Below are 15645 nucleotides of genomic sequence, written 5' to 3'. Positions count from 1 at the left end.
TAGTGTGTTTAAATAGTTTTACCATGTCCATTTGCATCTGATCCTTAATTTCCATGCAGATGAAGGATTCGAATCTTACCGTATACCTGGTCATACTGACACCGACGATCCTTACGACTACGTCTACAAGGATTTACCAGATCGGCACCATATTTTGAGAAAGGTACCTGATTGCAGGTATTGTGGGGCTATACGGTTCGAATATGAACCACCAGGATTTTGTTGCCGAAAGGGAAAGATTCATGTGCATATTCCTGAAGTGCCAACTGAATTAAAGAGGTTATTTACTAGCCAGGTAGATGTCGATGCAAAATATTTTAGAAAACACATACATTACTTCAACTCTCATTTCTCTTTCACAACCCTTGGGGTTACCTTGGATCGACGAGTTGCCACCGCAGCAGGCACTGGTATCTATACATTCCGGGTGCAAGGTTCTTTGTACCATCGTCTTGATCATTTGGTCCCGGGTTCCAAGGGCCCGCGACACATGCAGCTCTACTTTTACGATACGACAGATGCAGGGTTAACACACAGAACACGGAGATCTCCTGACCTTGACATAAACCTCATTAGAAATATTCTGATGATATTGGAGGACAATCCGTATGTTCAGACCTTCCAGCGGGTTGGAGCCATTCCAAATCTTGATAACTACGTCATTGAACTAAATACTAATGTCACGCCTGACCAGCGGAGGTACGCGTCTAACACACTACAATATCCTCAGATACTGTAAGTACTACCTTAATAAGTATTCTAATTGTTCTTGTTTCGTTGATCCTTGTGCCTAAGAGGTACAATGCACCAACATCCTCCCAGGTTGGTGCTATCTGGACCGAAGGAGATGACCCCCAAAGATGTTTTGATAGGAGTGTGCTTGTGTATGCAAGAGGAGACCGCCCAATGTATATCAAGGCATATCATGGTTGTTATGATCCATTGTCATATCCTTTCTTTAATCCTAGGGGTGAGACTGGTTGGAATAAATTTATGCCATATAGTGGATCATCAACCGTTCAAGCTACTACTGCTGAGCACGAGCCTACAGGTTTAATATCCTTGTATTATTATAAGAAATCAATTCAAACCTGTCTCCACTCGATACTCATTTTTTTCTAATAATTTGAAACCATACACAGATGATGCTGAACATGACGCTGACATACAGCAAGTTGAATACTTAAGTAGCCTTATGGAGGAAAATCAATCTGGAAAATTTGTGACTGCCCGAGAATACTATTGTTTCTTAATGCAAGTTAGAAGGGGTCTTTTTAACATCTTGTTATTCGGAGGACGACTTTTCCAGCAGTGGGCTGTCGACATGTATATCAAGATAGAGTCTATGAGGCTTGATTGGTATTCTAACCCGGCAAACCAGAAACTCATACGGGTTGAACTATATCAGGTGAGGGAAATGCTCTCCATACAAATTTTTATTCCTGTACATTATATATATTCATTATTATATATATCGTATATATGTTCATCCAATTAAATAATCGTTCTAACTGTGTTTATTGCACTACTTCATGTAGGGCCTTGTTGATGTAGTTTCTAACGGAGAGACTAGAGCTTTGGAAGTTGGAAAGAGAATTGTGTTGCCGCGTTCTTTCCCGGGTGGTGATCGTGACATGATGCGGCGGTACCTTAACGCAATGGCCATTGTGCAATGTTTTGGCAGACCAGATTATTTCATCACAATGACATGCAATCCGCAATGGCAAGAGATCACATAAAATCTTGAACCTGGTCAAGAGCCACAAGACAGACCAGACCTGGTTTCAAGAGTATACAGGGCCAAGTTACGATCATTGATGGATTTATTGACCAAGAAAAAATACTTTGGAGATGTTGCAGCATATGTGCATGTCATGGAATTTCAAAAAAGAGGCTTGCCCCATGAACACATCCTATTGATTATGAAATCAGGAAGTAAGTTGACAAACCCTGATGATTATGACAAGGCTATTTGTGCTGAGATACCAGACAAAGACAAGTATCCTGTGTTGCACGGACTTGTGATTAAGCATATGTTGCATGGACCGTGTGGCGTCTTGAATAGAAGGTGTCCTTGTATGGTTGATGGAGCATGTCGGTTTCAGTTTCCTCGTCAATTTTGTGATGCAACACGACAGGGGAATGATTCATATCCTTTGTATAGGAGGAGAGACGATGGACGTCGAGTGAAAATAAGAGGGGCTGAGTTAGACAACCGGTGGGTGGTTCCATACAATCTTGGACTCCTTATGAGGTATAATTGCCACATGAACGTTGAAGCATGCGCAAGCATCAAAGCTTGTAAGTACCTGTTTAAATATGTATACAAAGGCCACGACCGTGCTTCATTCTCAGTTGAACCTGCTGGAGTTATCAATGAGATCCATAGGTACCGGGATGCTAGATACATATCACCTCCTGAAGCTGTATATAGGATTTTTTGTTTTCATCTTTTTGGAGTATGTCCCTCTGTTTTGCAGCTCCAATTATATCTACCAAACATGCAATCTGTCACTATGGAGGAGTCTGAAAACCTAGAAGATGTCATCAATAAGCCATCTTCCACTATGACTACTCTCACGGAATATTTCAAGATGAATCGTGCTGACAGTTATGCAAGGACATTATTATATAGGGAGTTCCCAGAACATTATCGGTGGATCCCCAAGCGCAAGGTCTGGCAGAGAAGGAAGACCAGGCTAGGACAGATTGGGAGGATTGTGTATGCGCACCCGACAGAGGGGGAGAGATATTTCTTAAGAGTGCTTCTAAACCATGTAAGAGGTGCAACCTCGTATGAGGATTTAAGAACAGTGAATGGTATCACATACTCTACATTCAGAGAATCATGTGAAAAGAGAGGTCTCGTTGAGACAGATAAGTCCCTTGATGACGCCTTGAGTGATGGTGCCACTTTTCAAATGCTAGCTGCACTACGGAGATTATTTGCAACTATTCTTGTATTTTGTGAGGCCACCAACGTACGTGAGCTATGGGAGAAGCACAAGGATTCATTGTCTGAGGATTATAAAAGAGACAATCCTAACTCAAGTGCTGTCGAGCAAATGGTGCTGAGAGATATTAGAGAAATGATGCAGTCAATGGGCAAGGATATTGGAAAATTTGATCTTCCCAAGCTCAATGATGCAGGTAATTTTCATGCAAACGAAATTCTACTTTTAATAATTGGTTTTTTTTTCATAGCCTAATTAAAAATGTTGCATCAATGAAAACTGACGTTCTATTATTTTCTATCAAAAGCAGTTGATTTTTCCAATGACATTATGAGAGAGGTCAGAGAGGAGCTTTCCATACATGTAGACCAAGAAGATTTAGATTTATATAAATCTCTTAACATGGAACAACGAGCAGGATTTGATGAAATCATACATCATGTGTTGAATAACAAGAGCCGAGTGTTCTTCGTTGATGGTCCAGGAGGAACAGGAAAAACATTCCTATACAAGGCAATTCTCGCGAGAGTGCGCTCAGAGGGATTAATAGGAATTGCTACTGCAACTTCTGGCATAGCAGCATCAATATTGCCTGGAGGGCGGACAGCACACTCTAGATTGAAAGTCCCAATTACACTGAAGGAGAATAGCACGTGCACCTTTTCAAAGCAGGACGGCCCCGCAGAGTTGCTCCGTAGGGCGTCCTTGATTATATGGGACGAAGCTGCTATGACAAGGCGTCAAGCGGTTGAGTGTCTTGATAGGTCTCTGCAAGATCTTATGAACTATTCCGTGCCATTTGGGGGTAAGATCATGGTGTTTGGAGGAGATTTTAGATAGGTGCTTCCAGTGGTTCCACGTGGAAATAGAGCACAAGTAACTGATGCGTCATTGCAAAGATCTTATTTGTGGGACAGTATAAGGAAGATAAGATTGACACGTAACATGAGGGCTCAAACTGACCCCTGGTTTTCAAGTTACCTACTTAGAATTGGTAATGGAACTGAAGAAACCATTGGAGAGGATTATGTTCGCCTACCGAAAGATATTGTGATTCCATATACTGGTGATAGTGATGATTCCATAAGCAGGCTCATTCAGCATGTTTTCCCATCACTTGAGGAAAATGCCAGATCAGTCAAATATATGAGCACACGTGCCATCCTTTCAACTAAAAATGAGCATGTTGATCAACTGAACTCAAAGATGATTGCCATGTTTCCAGGTGAGGAGAAGGTTTATCATAGCTTTGACTCTGTTGATGATGATTCAATAAACAACTACCCAATTGAGTTTCTGAACTCCATTACTCCAAATGGTCTCCCTCCCCATGTGCTCATATTAAAAACCAACTGTCCTATTATCCTACTATGCAATCTTGATCCTAACAATGGCTTGTGCAATGGAACAAGACTAATGGTTAGAGGATTGCAAGACAATGCAATTGATGCAGAAATCACTGGTGGGCAACATCAAGGAAAGAGGGTGTTCATAACTAGGATCCCTATGTCTCCATCCGATGATATTTCACTCCCTTTCGAGCTCAAGAGGAAACAATTCCCAATTAGGTTGAGTTTTGCAATGACCATCAACAAAGCGCAAGGGCAAACCATCCCAAATGTTGGGATCTATCTTCCAGAACCTGTGTTCTCACATGGACAACTATATGTTGCATTGTCGAGGGGTGTGTCAAGATCAACGACAAGAGTTTTGGTTAAACCAAAACAGGAATTGGATTCCACAAGGAACTTCACCAATAATATAGTTTTAACCAAGAATATTGTTTATAAAGAAGTCATCAACTGTTGATTAACGGTGGGTATACTCAAACGATTTTATTTTTGTGAATCACATTTTATTTCATTTTATGGGCATTAATATAAGTTCATTAGTGGTGTGTTAATATAAGTTCATTTTCGAATAATAATTGATGTTCTAATATCTGCATCCATTTGGTTATAGGAATAGGTTCCCATCCAGATTTGGAGCATTGGAGGCTTGGAGCGGATGCAGCCTTCTGTATCTCACCATCTTTCTTCGAATATGCATTTGGTTGCCATGGGTTTCCCTATGTCCAATGACCGGTGTTCTAAAATGCTGCGGACGTGAGTTGCATGTATTATGTTTAGGGTTCCAAACGATACATGGTTCATTGTCTTATAGCTTAACTTTTAGCATTTGGATATATTCACTTATATCTAATGAATTACCATAAGAAATCGTGACGTTATTAGAAGAACTGGTTGTGCTAGACACGGTGCAACTACCGTTATATTTCTCATGCAGTTTTTTCTCCTTGATGGATATGTATAAAAAATTGAGTTATGAATTGTGAAAAAAATCATATTAGTATATCCCTTGCACAAACAACGTTTGGGCTAATAAGGCACATTGGCCAACGTGTTATACCTCCAATCGGCTTAGTTACTGTGTACATCAAAGGTACACGCGCTCGCCGCCGCCCAGCATCCAATCGATCCGTTGGGCATTGGTCCATCGCTAGCAGTACGCATGCAAGCTACCTCATGCGGGCCGCCAAATGAGCCCGCAGACCAAGGGGCGGGATGTGGGCTGCCGCATATGCCCACACCGCTGCGCCAGAACAACCGCCGCGATGAACGCCGCCCACCCCCAACGCACCTGCCGCATATGCCCACACCGCAGCGCGCCAGAACAGCCGTCGCGATCAACGCCGCCCGCCCCCAACGCACCTTATAATCATGCAAGCCCCTGAATATTATTTAATAATCATCGAAGGTGCACCTGGCCGGATAACTATTAACGCACAAAGCGGATCTATACGCTGGAGTGTATATGTATATATGTGCACATTACAGTTTTTAGGACGTATGCATTCATACTTGGAGTGTATAATGCCCGTGCCAGTACTCCTCGTCAGCGGAACCAGCGACAAACCCCAACCAAGAGGACTTACCTGGCAGCCGGCGTACTTCGTCAACAACATCGTCGTCAACGGCAAGGCGTGGCCGTACCTCCGCGTGCGACGCCGCTACTACGGCTTCTGCATCCTCATCGCTAGCAACACACGCATCTACCACCTGTCGCTCAGCACAGTCCCCGGGCGACCCCGGCGACAAGGCTTTGTCCACCGCCGTGATGAAGGACGTGATCGAGGTCGGCAACACCACGGAGACGGACACCTCGACCGTGCCGGCGATTTGTACAGGTTATTAGTATTTCCCTCTGATCTCTGCCTTATCATTTCCTGCAGCCTGAATGCCCGATTAGATTGCCATTTGCAACCTGAATGCACGATTCAGGTGAATTCCTCTAAATCTTTGTACTTGCCAATTTAAACTATGTTTGGTTCCTACCTTTATTAAATTTAATCTATGTTTAATTATGCTAATCTTTTAAATTTAAGTACATTATTTAATATATTGCTTTGATCATATTAAGATAATGTCAAAATAGTAGAGGGTGAGGCAACAATCGAAGCCTCTAGCCAAGAAAGGTAGAACAAAGAGAATGCCGAAATAATAGTTCCGCCATCCTCGCCCAAAGCTGAAAAGTTTCCGACACTAGATAACTCAGGTGAATTACTCTAAATACTTTTACTTGTAATAAATTTATAAGCTATGTTCGATTACTACTTTTAGTAAATTTATTTAAGCTATGTATGATTAATCATCATTGCAACCTCATAGATTTGGCTCCCAAATTATTATTAAATAATACTTTGCTCATCTGTAGAGATTAAAAAGTATATAGAGAGTGAGTCAAGAATTGTAGCCTCTAGCCAAGAAACGTTGGACAACAACACCACCGAAATAATAGTTCGGCCATCCTCACCCGAAGGTCAGAAATATCCGAGCCTTTAATAATAATTTCACCCATTTCCTCGTTTATGATGAACCTCACTGATCAGTCCGTACAACTCACAGATTGGCTACACAGAAATGATGCATATATTCTCATGTGTACTGTCAAATGTACGGTCCGTATTGATGCATTTCCTACTTCTGGTGAGCCAAATTAGCACAACATCATCATGCTACTTTTCAATATGAAATAAGGCATTTATTTAGATGCTAATGTACTAAAGTGGAGCTATATTGATGTAGATGTCGATCAAGAAAGATGCGAAGACAAGAAGCGGAAGCGTGCTCATGAGGATGACGTACACAACGAACTCTTAAGCAACACAAATCTCCTCTCATATTTTGTCCGAGTGGGCCATTGCGTACAAAATGTACAAATATGGAATCTCAAACTGATATTATATATTGCATCTGCAGATCATTATTAGGGAGGAAGCGAGAGAAGTACAGGTCAACGACGATGCCGTACAAACGCCAGTACTACAAAAGGCACAACATATGATGCGTGCTGACGATGATGTGACGGCGTTGCCTCGGTATAATAAGCCAAAGAAATCAAACAATGCACAAATCATGACTCAAGGTGAGCCATCATTAATTGAAACTTACTTCTTTAATTTAAATAATTAATTACTTATTACTAATAATAATATAAAATGATACCTTTATAGATTATGTGTCTACGAAACAAGATGATGAGGTCATTGAATACATGAAAGGAAAAAGTATAGATCATAAACTTGTCAGAATCAATGATGCTTGGGGATGCAGGGATGACCTAGATTGCCTTTTTAAGTCGAATGACCAAGTCAATGGCGCGGTAAGCATGTTTAACACTGCTTCTGCATTACATAGTGTCCATACAAACTATCTGCCAATCTTTTAATGACAAATTAAAAACTTGTAGGTCATAAGTTTGTATATCGAATTGATGCGGCATGAAGAACACCTACTTCATAGAGATGGTGGAGATGTATATTTGGAAAATTCAATGGTTTCTCAAATGCTACGAATTGACGGGAAGAAAGATGAGAGGGATTTGAGCTATAATAGAGATGAAGTGGTTGAAACAAGGGCACACAATTATTTAAATGCCGATATGGTAAGCTTTACCATAATACTTGACATATGCTAATTTTTTACCCTTTCAAATCTAGAGAAATAATTTAGATAACTCTCTAATACTGCAGGTGTTCCTTCCAATCAATATTGAAAAGTTTCACTGGTACCTGGGTGTTGTGAACGCTTCTTTAGGCCAGATACATGTTTTGGACTCTTTTGGAGATAATATGACAAACTTTGAAGATCTCTGGTATACGGTACATCTAAATAATTGGTATACATATTTATTTATTCAAAATTCTTCAGTACCTGTTATGTTTCTTAATTAGCCTTGGTGTTTTGATCATACCAGCTCTTAGGAATGGAAAGACTAATAAAATATGCAACGGGGCTTACAAAACTGGACCAAAGTAAATGGAAACACGGTACCAATATGACATCTTGGCCAATGAAACATAAGATCAAGGTCCCAATGCAAACAGATGGGTAAAATATCTTTATGTTTTGTGTATATGTCATTGCCTAACCATTATCTATATGCCTCATATTTGATTGTTTGGAATATTGCCCAGCTATAGTTGTGGTTTATGGCTTCTTAATTATATGGAGTATTGGACCGGAAGTACTTTATCTGACCATGTAACCCAGGTACTTACTTAAGAATCTACTTCTAATACATATCAGTTATTTTTTAATTGGTTAGCATATAAGCAATTACTGTTTGCAGGAAGATATAAGTAACTTCAGGTTCAAGCTACCTGTGATCTTATATAACTCGCTGTTAAATGAAATAAGAGGGTTACCGGATAAAGAGCAAAAGACTAAGACCGGCGATGACCTAGATGAACTTGTCGAAGAGCTCGATGACCTCGATATTTTGATGTCGGGTAACACGAAGTTGACAAGGACGCTAAAGTGGACAAACAGAGAAGACCTATTGATGACAATTTGCGGGTTGTTCCACTTGATCACCGATGATGAGACTTTAGAGTAAGTCATGCATTCTAAAGTACAACGTACTGTTCTAATATAGATATTGCCTTTGTCCATTCTAGATTGCTACAGCAAGTAATTTGTTCCTTGTCCTTGTTTTCAGGAAAGAGTGGATACAAAGTACACGACCATATCCAATTTCTTTAAGTCTTAGACAAATTATAAATATTTTAGATGATGATAGACAGCTGGAACATGAAACCTTTAATATGGCTATTTGGATGGTCGCGTGCAACCAAGACATAGCGCAGAAGAAACAAATATTCCACTACATGGATCTCAAATTTGCTGTAAGTTGATATATATAAATCATTCTAAAAGATTGTTTATACATGTCATACTTAAATTATGTAATTGTATAATTATCAGGAAATAACTCATTTTGGACGAGATCCACGATGTTGTCCCAAGATTGACAAGGCATACCAAGATCAATTAAAAAAAGTATTTGAGTGCTGGCCGAAAAAGCAGTACGATATTAAAGAATGTAGCAATGTAAGTTGTGTTTTGTGTATTACTTTAAAACCTTTTAAATTATTTACCACTTACGGTCTCTGTGTTTGTTTATAGATTCTACTACCATATTATCAAGACGGTCTATACACTTTATTCATAATCGACATGCAAAAAATAATCGTCCATATTATGGATCCACTTCAAGATCATGTATGCTTGAAGGGTTATGATCAGAGAGATTCATATATACCTACATTACACACTATTGCTAGAAGGTTCAATCTTACCATGGGATTGTTAAATTTTAAGATGAACAACAATATTTATCACTGAAAGCGAGAATACCCTACGTGTGTAACAAAGGTTACACATAATAAACACTGGTAATCACTTGTAATATATTTCAACTTTCATATCAAAGAAATAGTTATTTGATCTATGTACATCAAATAAACAATTGATCTTCTGCAGGAATTTGGGAGGCTTTCTTGTATACAGTTTCATGAAGTCATGGGATGGCATAAGATTGCCACCGATCAACAATGTAAGCATGTATAGTACATAACTAAGTTTCATAAACTACATTGAAAAATAATAACTTATTTATTGTTATCTGCCATGCACAGCTACCAACTTCGCTGAGGGAATTCTTGGCCAATATTTTGACGAGTAATGCAAAAGAATGTAGCGACAACATCCCTGATAATCTGCAATACATGATTAAGGAGTTAGGTAGAATCTAACTTTACAATGTGCACTTATATGAAAAGTGTTCCCAAATTATATATAGACTCAAATACAATTGTTGTGTAATAGTAATATTATGAAGATTAAATTGGTTATAATTATGAGCATCACAAGATTAGCGTTAGCACGGGCATTATACTAGTGAAAGATTAGTGTGCAAAATATAACTATATCATTTAACATGGATAAATATTTTATTTCAATTTTTATTAACTGAAAATAATAGTACGAACCAAAATCATTTATTTTTTAGTCAACTTATAGAAGTATAGGTTAGTTATAATCCTCTTTACTTGTTAGCATTCTTAGGCACAAACCTCAAATCAAATAGGTCTATTATAAACTTGCGGTAAAAAAAGCAGCAACTTTCTAAGTAAATCCGCAAGCCTTCAACCAGATAGACCCTTTAATGTAAACGTAAAACTGGTTTTGCTAACTAGGGCTTGAGATGAACTTGTCTTACACTATAATCAAACTGTAGGTCTTGTTTAGTTTCTCCCCCTAAAGTTTAGTCCCTATAATATCATATGTTTAAACACATGTATGGAGTATTAAATATAGACTAAAAAAATAACTACACAGATTGCGACTAATTTGCCAGACGAATTTTTTAAACCTAATTAGTCCATGATTTGACAAGGTGGTGCTACACTAACCTGTACTAATGACAGGCTAATTAGGCTTAATAAATTCGTCTCACGGATTACTGAGGACTTATGTAATTTATTTTATTATTACTATCCGAACACTGTCATATGACATCGATGTGACACCCCTAAAATTTAGCCTATGAATTTAAACATCACCTAAAATAATATTGTAACTCTAAATTGGCACATCCTATGATCAATAAAGAAAAGGGGGGAAATTGTTGGGGGAAAAAAAAAACTGTCAGATTCCAGAGCTAAGACCCCGCAGCGGCCGCGAGAATCGACAGCGCCATCTGAGTCTTCATCGTCGCCTTTGCCCGCCTCCCAAGCTTCCGCCTCCTCCCCTCCCGCGCTTTCCCCTATTCTTCCACGAGCTTCCAGATCGCGAAACCACCGTACCGCAGTCAGGCGAGGCGAGTCCCCACCTTACCCGCGCCGCGGGATTCATCGGAATGGCGTACGTGGACCACGCCTTCTCCATCACCGACGACGACGACCTGGTCGGCGGCGCGGTGGGAGGCCCGCGTGGCGCGCCAGTCAAGGAAATCGCCTTTGCCGCCGCGCTCCTCGCGTTCGGCGTCCTCGGCGTCGTCGCCGGATCCTTCATGGCCGCGCACCAAGTCGGCGGCGACCGCGCCCACGGTGAGGCAAAACCAGTACCTGATTGGATTTCAATTCATTGTCGTACGATCTGGGTGCTGAGTTGGGAACTTGGGGTTGGCTAGGCTTAGCACTTATTACGAAGGGGAGGAGCAATAATTATTTAAGTTTTCTCTAGGGCCCTAGATGAGTCGATCCACGCATCTGTAATATCTAGGTTAGATCCTTTTACTAGAAAGAAGGTTTTACGTTCATGGTTTCTGAACACAATCCAAATGCTTCCTTGTATTAGATCATAAAAGTTTAAACAATCATGTCGAATGTATACAACTGTAAACCTCTGGTAGGTTTTCTCCTAATAAAGATGGGAAAAAGTATTCTTTTTGGATGACCTATCTGAAAGTTTAGTTTTTTGTTATGCTCTTTGGATCATATTTTTAGACCATGCCAAACAATTCTTGCAGATCATATAAGTAGGATTCAAACAACCATGGGGATTGAGTAAACCTCTGGTGAGTGGTCTTCTAATAAAGATGGGAAATAGTATGCTAGGGCCAAAAATCAATAGATCCTGGAGCATTACCTGTGTGCTCTGTTTGCTTTCCTAGTTTTAGGAGACTAAGATCCTTGAGTTTGTTTGAGACTTATTATATAACTCTGAGCCAAGGATAACTACTTCATTGAAGTCATAAAAAAACAATTTGTTTGATTACAATTATAAGCAACGAAATGTGGCTTTATGTGCAAATGGGATCATTTAATGATTTTTAGCTATGGTTACTGACGTCAAACCTACCAATGTTCGAAAGGCCACATGTTCCTGCGGAAAAAAAAACTGTTTAGGGCAACCTGCATTCCAAAGGGGTCTTAGTTCAGTCAAGGGATGCAAAATCCTCTGGCATTGTGATGCATGCTATTTGTTTCTAAGAACGGTTTAATAATATGCAGAGTTGGATTTTTTTTATTTTGCCTTTTTCCAAATACAATAGTTTGACAGTGTGCACAAGTCTTTAACTCTTCAAAAGTTCCGATCCAGTATATAATGCTCACTAGTCAGTACTGCCTCCGTCCTGGAAAGGTTGTCGTTTCAGACAGGGCTGTTGTAATAGAAACAGGACAAACTATTCAGTTCGAACCTCATTCAAAGAACAGAGGAAGTATTTATGTAAAAAGAATTACAATAAATATACAAATTATCAATATACTTTTAGTATTCTTGACCTGATCTCTAGCTCTGTTTTTTTTTTGGATACAGGCATTTTGTTTGCAGTTTTGGGTGTGGTAATGTTCATCCCAGGGTTCTACTATACAAGAATAGCATATTATGCTTACAAAGGGTACAAGGGTTTCTCCTTTTCCAACATACCTCCTATTTGAAGAAGCAATGATGCCCACGTGGTTCGATTGGCTCATCCAACTATCCAAGGACATAATGTGGGCAAACATGTTTTTACCTGTCTCATTCTTTGTTCCTTCTAACCTTTGTCTAAAGTCGACAGCGTGGCAAGTAATCTGTACATATAAACACCACCGTAATGTGTCATCACAACATTGTGTTACCACGTGAAGTTGTTCATTATGAGATAACGTTGACCTATCAGCCTATGAATGTGATCCTGTTTGTCTGATTTCTGAACTACCAGTTGCTGCTGAAGCATTTTGTGATTGCTCTTCATAAGCATAAGCATAAAATGCACGAGTGAAGTGGTGTGGATGAGTATGAATGTAATTTTTTTGCTACCTAACAGTTTCAAATGTTTCTGGCGGTGATTTTTTTAAACGAACAAGCAGGAGAGCTGTCTATTATATTTTGATAAATAAGAAATTATAGACCTACATTGGGCTGTACATAACCAACAACTACATGACATATAGGGTGATATGATCCCGCGGTGAATAAACACTATAGTTTTTTTTTTTTGAAAATTCAACGCGGGGGGGGGGGGGGGGGGGGGGGGGGGGGGGGGGGGGGGGGGGATCCCCACCTTGCATATCACTGCAATTGACTTTGGCAGCCTACATCAGTTGGATGTTTAGAGCACAGGGGAAGAATGGAAAAGAATTTACATAGGGGTTTACATAGTTCTTTGTATCGCTTCCTGAAAGCGAGCACACCAGATATCAGCGATAGATTTTTGCCTCCTCGGCAGCCTTGCTTTCCACAGCTTTGCTTCAGTTGAACAGGCAATGAGTAACTGTCTTAGCGAAGTCATCTTGTCTTGGAAAACAGCCCCATTTCTTCTTTTCCATAATTGCCAGCAGCATAGTGCAATGAACATGTTATGCTGCTGCTGAGGAACCGCGCTGACCTTGATGCTAGAGTGGATGTCATATGCAGCAAATCCATTCTGTGGAACAGGAACTCCTAAGACCTCCCAAAATTCTGCAGCCTTCGTGCACTGAAACAACAGATGTTCCGTTGTTTCCTCTGGTGAACCACAAATTGTGCATTCTGGGCTGTCTACAGCATGTTTCCTGAAAAGATTTGCTCTGCACTGAATTTTCCCTTTGACGACCAACCACATGAACATTTGCACCCTAGGTGGCGCTGCATTCTTCCAAACAAACTCTGACGTCGGGTCAGTGTTCTGCCCTCTAGCTTTGAGTAGCTCATAAATTGCTGCGGTGTCAATTTTCCCCGAGCCAGAGCTGAAAGGAGAATTCCTTGTGTCCTAACTTGCTTCCTGAAGCGTTGTCTGTTGGATGAGCATGTGCACCTGACCAAGCTCAGCAGCAGCCTGCGCCGTCATTCGGCTGACAAAGGCATTCTGAATGTTTGAGGAGATAGCCATGCTAACTGAAGCTTCTTTTTGGGTGCAGTGAGAAAAGAGAGCTGGGAAACGATCTGCTAAAGCATCATCACCAACCCAAACGTCATTCCAGAAAGAAGTTGATTTTCCATTTCCTAACGATACAGTTGTGATGGCCTGATAGAGTGGTAGTGGTGTCCTCAGCATTTCCCAATGGTGACCTCGCAGGTCCCCCTTTAAGCTTGCCAGGTTTGCACGTTGTCTGATCCATGTCGCCCAAGCAGAATAGTTAGGGCAGTGCAGGCGATGAATCAACTTGAGCAGAAGGCAGATGTTGTGAGTCCCAAGGTCTTTGATCCCCAGTCCACCTAATTCTTTCGTTGTGCAGACATGTTGCCATGCAACAAGACACTTGGAGGATGAGGTGTTCTGATCTCCGGCCCACAAGAACGCCCTTCGGAGTTTGTCCACCTGTTGCAGCACCCCGGGAGGCAATTGCATGGATGACATGACATAGATAAGCTTACTGTCCAAGACTGAATTGATGAGCACAACCCTTCCCATGGTGTTAAGGAGACTAGCTTGCCAAGATGAGAGGGATTTTTCAATCCTTTCAATGTAAGTGCTGAAGACCAAGTTAGGTAGTTTGTGTGCTGACAGTGGCAGACCCAAGTAATTTTGTGGAAAGGACTCGCGTTTGCAACCCAAAGTGTCAATGCATTGCTGGATCAGGCCATCATTCATGTGAATTGGGACTGCAGAGCTCTTGTTATAGTTGATTGTCAAGCCACTTGCTGCAGCAAAGAGGTCTAGTATGATTTTCAGTTTCTGAACAGCTCTGAGATCCCCTTTTAGTACTATCAATGTGTCATCCGCGTACTGAAACTTTGCACAGCTTGCTGATTGGTCAATTGGATGCTTGATTTCATCTGCACTGTCCCTGATCATCGCTTGAAGGGTATGTGCCACGATGAGGAAAAGATAAGGGGACATCGGGTCCCCCTGTGGCAGCCCCCTTCTGCATGTAATCCAAGGTCCCGGACACCCATTTACTAGCACAGCAGACTTAGAGGATGATAGTAAGGATTGAATCCAATCTCTCCAAACATTTGAGAAACCTCTAGCCTGAAGAATGCAGTCAAGACCAACCCAGCTGACAGTGTCAAACGCTTTGGCAAAATCCAGTTTTATGACCAAGGCCGATAGTTTTCTCTTGTGGCAAGCCTGAACAACTTCGGCCGCATACACAAATGTGTCAGCAATTGACCTTCCCTTCAGGAACCCCGTTTGGTTCAAATCAATGAGGTCACCAATTTCTTTTTGTAACCTTGTTGTTAGTGTCTTGGCCAGGATTTTAACTGAGTTGTTCTGCAAACAGATGGGCCTGAAACGTCCACCTTAGTTGCCCTCGGGGTCTTTGGTATGAGGACCATGTAGGAGCGGTTAATTCTTTCGAGCTGTGCATCTCCTCTATGAAAGCTGTTCATGAAATCCATTGCCTCCGGTTTGACAGTAGACCAAGCAGCTCTGTAGAATGAAGGACCAAAACCATCAGGACCTGGCGCACTTTGTCTGTCCATAGAAAGCATCG

At 40.8% G+C, this 15645-nt stretch overlaps 3 protein-coding genes across 3 annotated transcripts; all 3 read left to right on the top strand.

Moving 5' to 3' along the window:
• The first annotated feature begins 3899 nt into the window (after positions 1-3899).
• On the top strand, positions 3900-4763 carry LOC136524376 (uncharacterized). Its single transcript, XM_066517775.1, has one exon. The coding sequence runs from the start codon at positions 3900-3902 to the stop codon at positions 4761-4763; it is 864 nt and encodes a 287-aa protein (XP_066373872.1).
• A 2945-nt stretch (positions 4764-7708) lies between these two features.
• On the top strand, positions 7709-9640 carry LOC136524375 (uncharacterized). Its single transcript, XM_066517774.1, has 8 exons — positions 7709-7898; positions 7987-8115; positions 8211-8344; positions 8431-8506; positions 8586-8848; positions 8955-9141; positions 9221-9346; positions 9422-9640. Exons 1-8 carry the CDS (start codon positions 7728-7730, stop codon positions 9638-9640), a joined length of 1305 nt encoding a protein of 434 aa, XP_066373871.1. The 5' UTR covers positions 7709-7727.
• Positions 9641-10974: 1334 nt separating this feature from the next.
• On the top strand, positions 10975-12909 carry LOC136522533 (uncharacterized). The gene is made up of 2 exons (XM_066516345.1): positions 10975-11346; positions 12560-12909. Exons 1-2 carry the CDS (start codon positions 11157-11159, stop codon positions 12679-12681), a joined length of 312 nt encoding a protein of 103 aa, XP_066372442.1. The 5' UTR covers positions 10975-11156; the 3' UTR covers positions 12682-12909.
• The last annotated feature ends 2736 nt before the right edge of the window (positions 12910-15645 follow it).

This window comes from Miscanthus floridulus, chromosome 18, assembly GCF_019320115.1.
Source record: "Miscanthus floridulus cultivar M001 chromosome 18, ASM1932011v1, whole genome shotgun sequence".
Classification (NCBI taxonomy): Eukaryota; Viridiplantae; Streptophyta; class Magnoliopsida; order Poales; family Poaceae; genus Miscanthus; species Miscanthus floridulus.
This window is presented reverse-complemented; position numbering and strand designations above follow the sequence as displayed.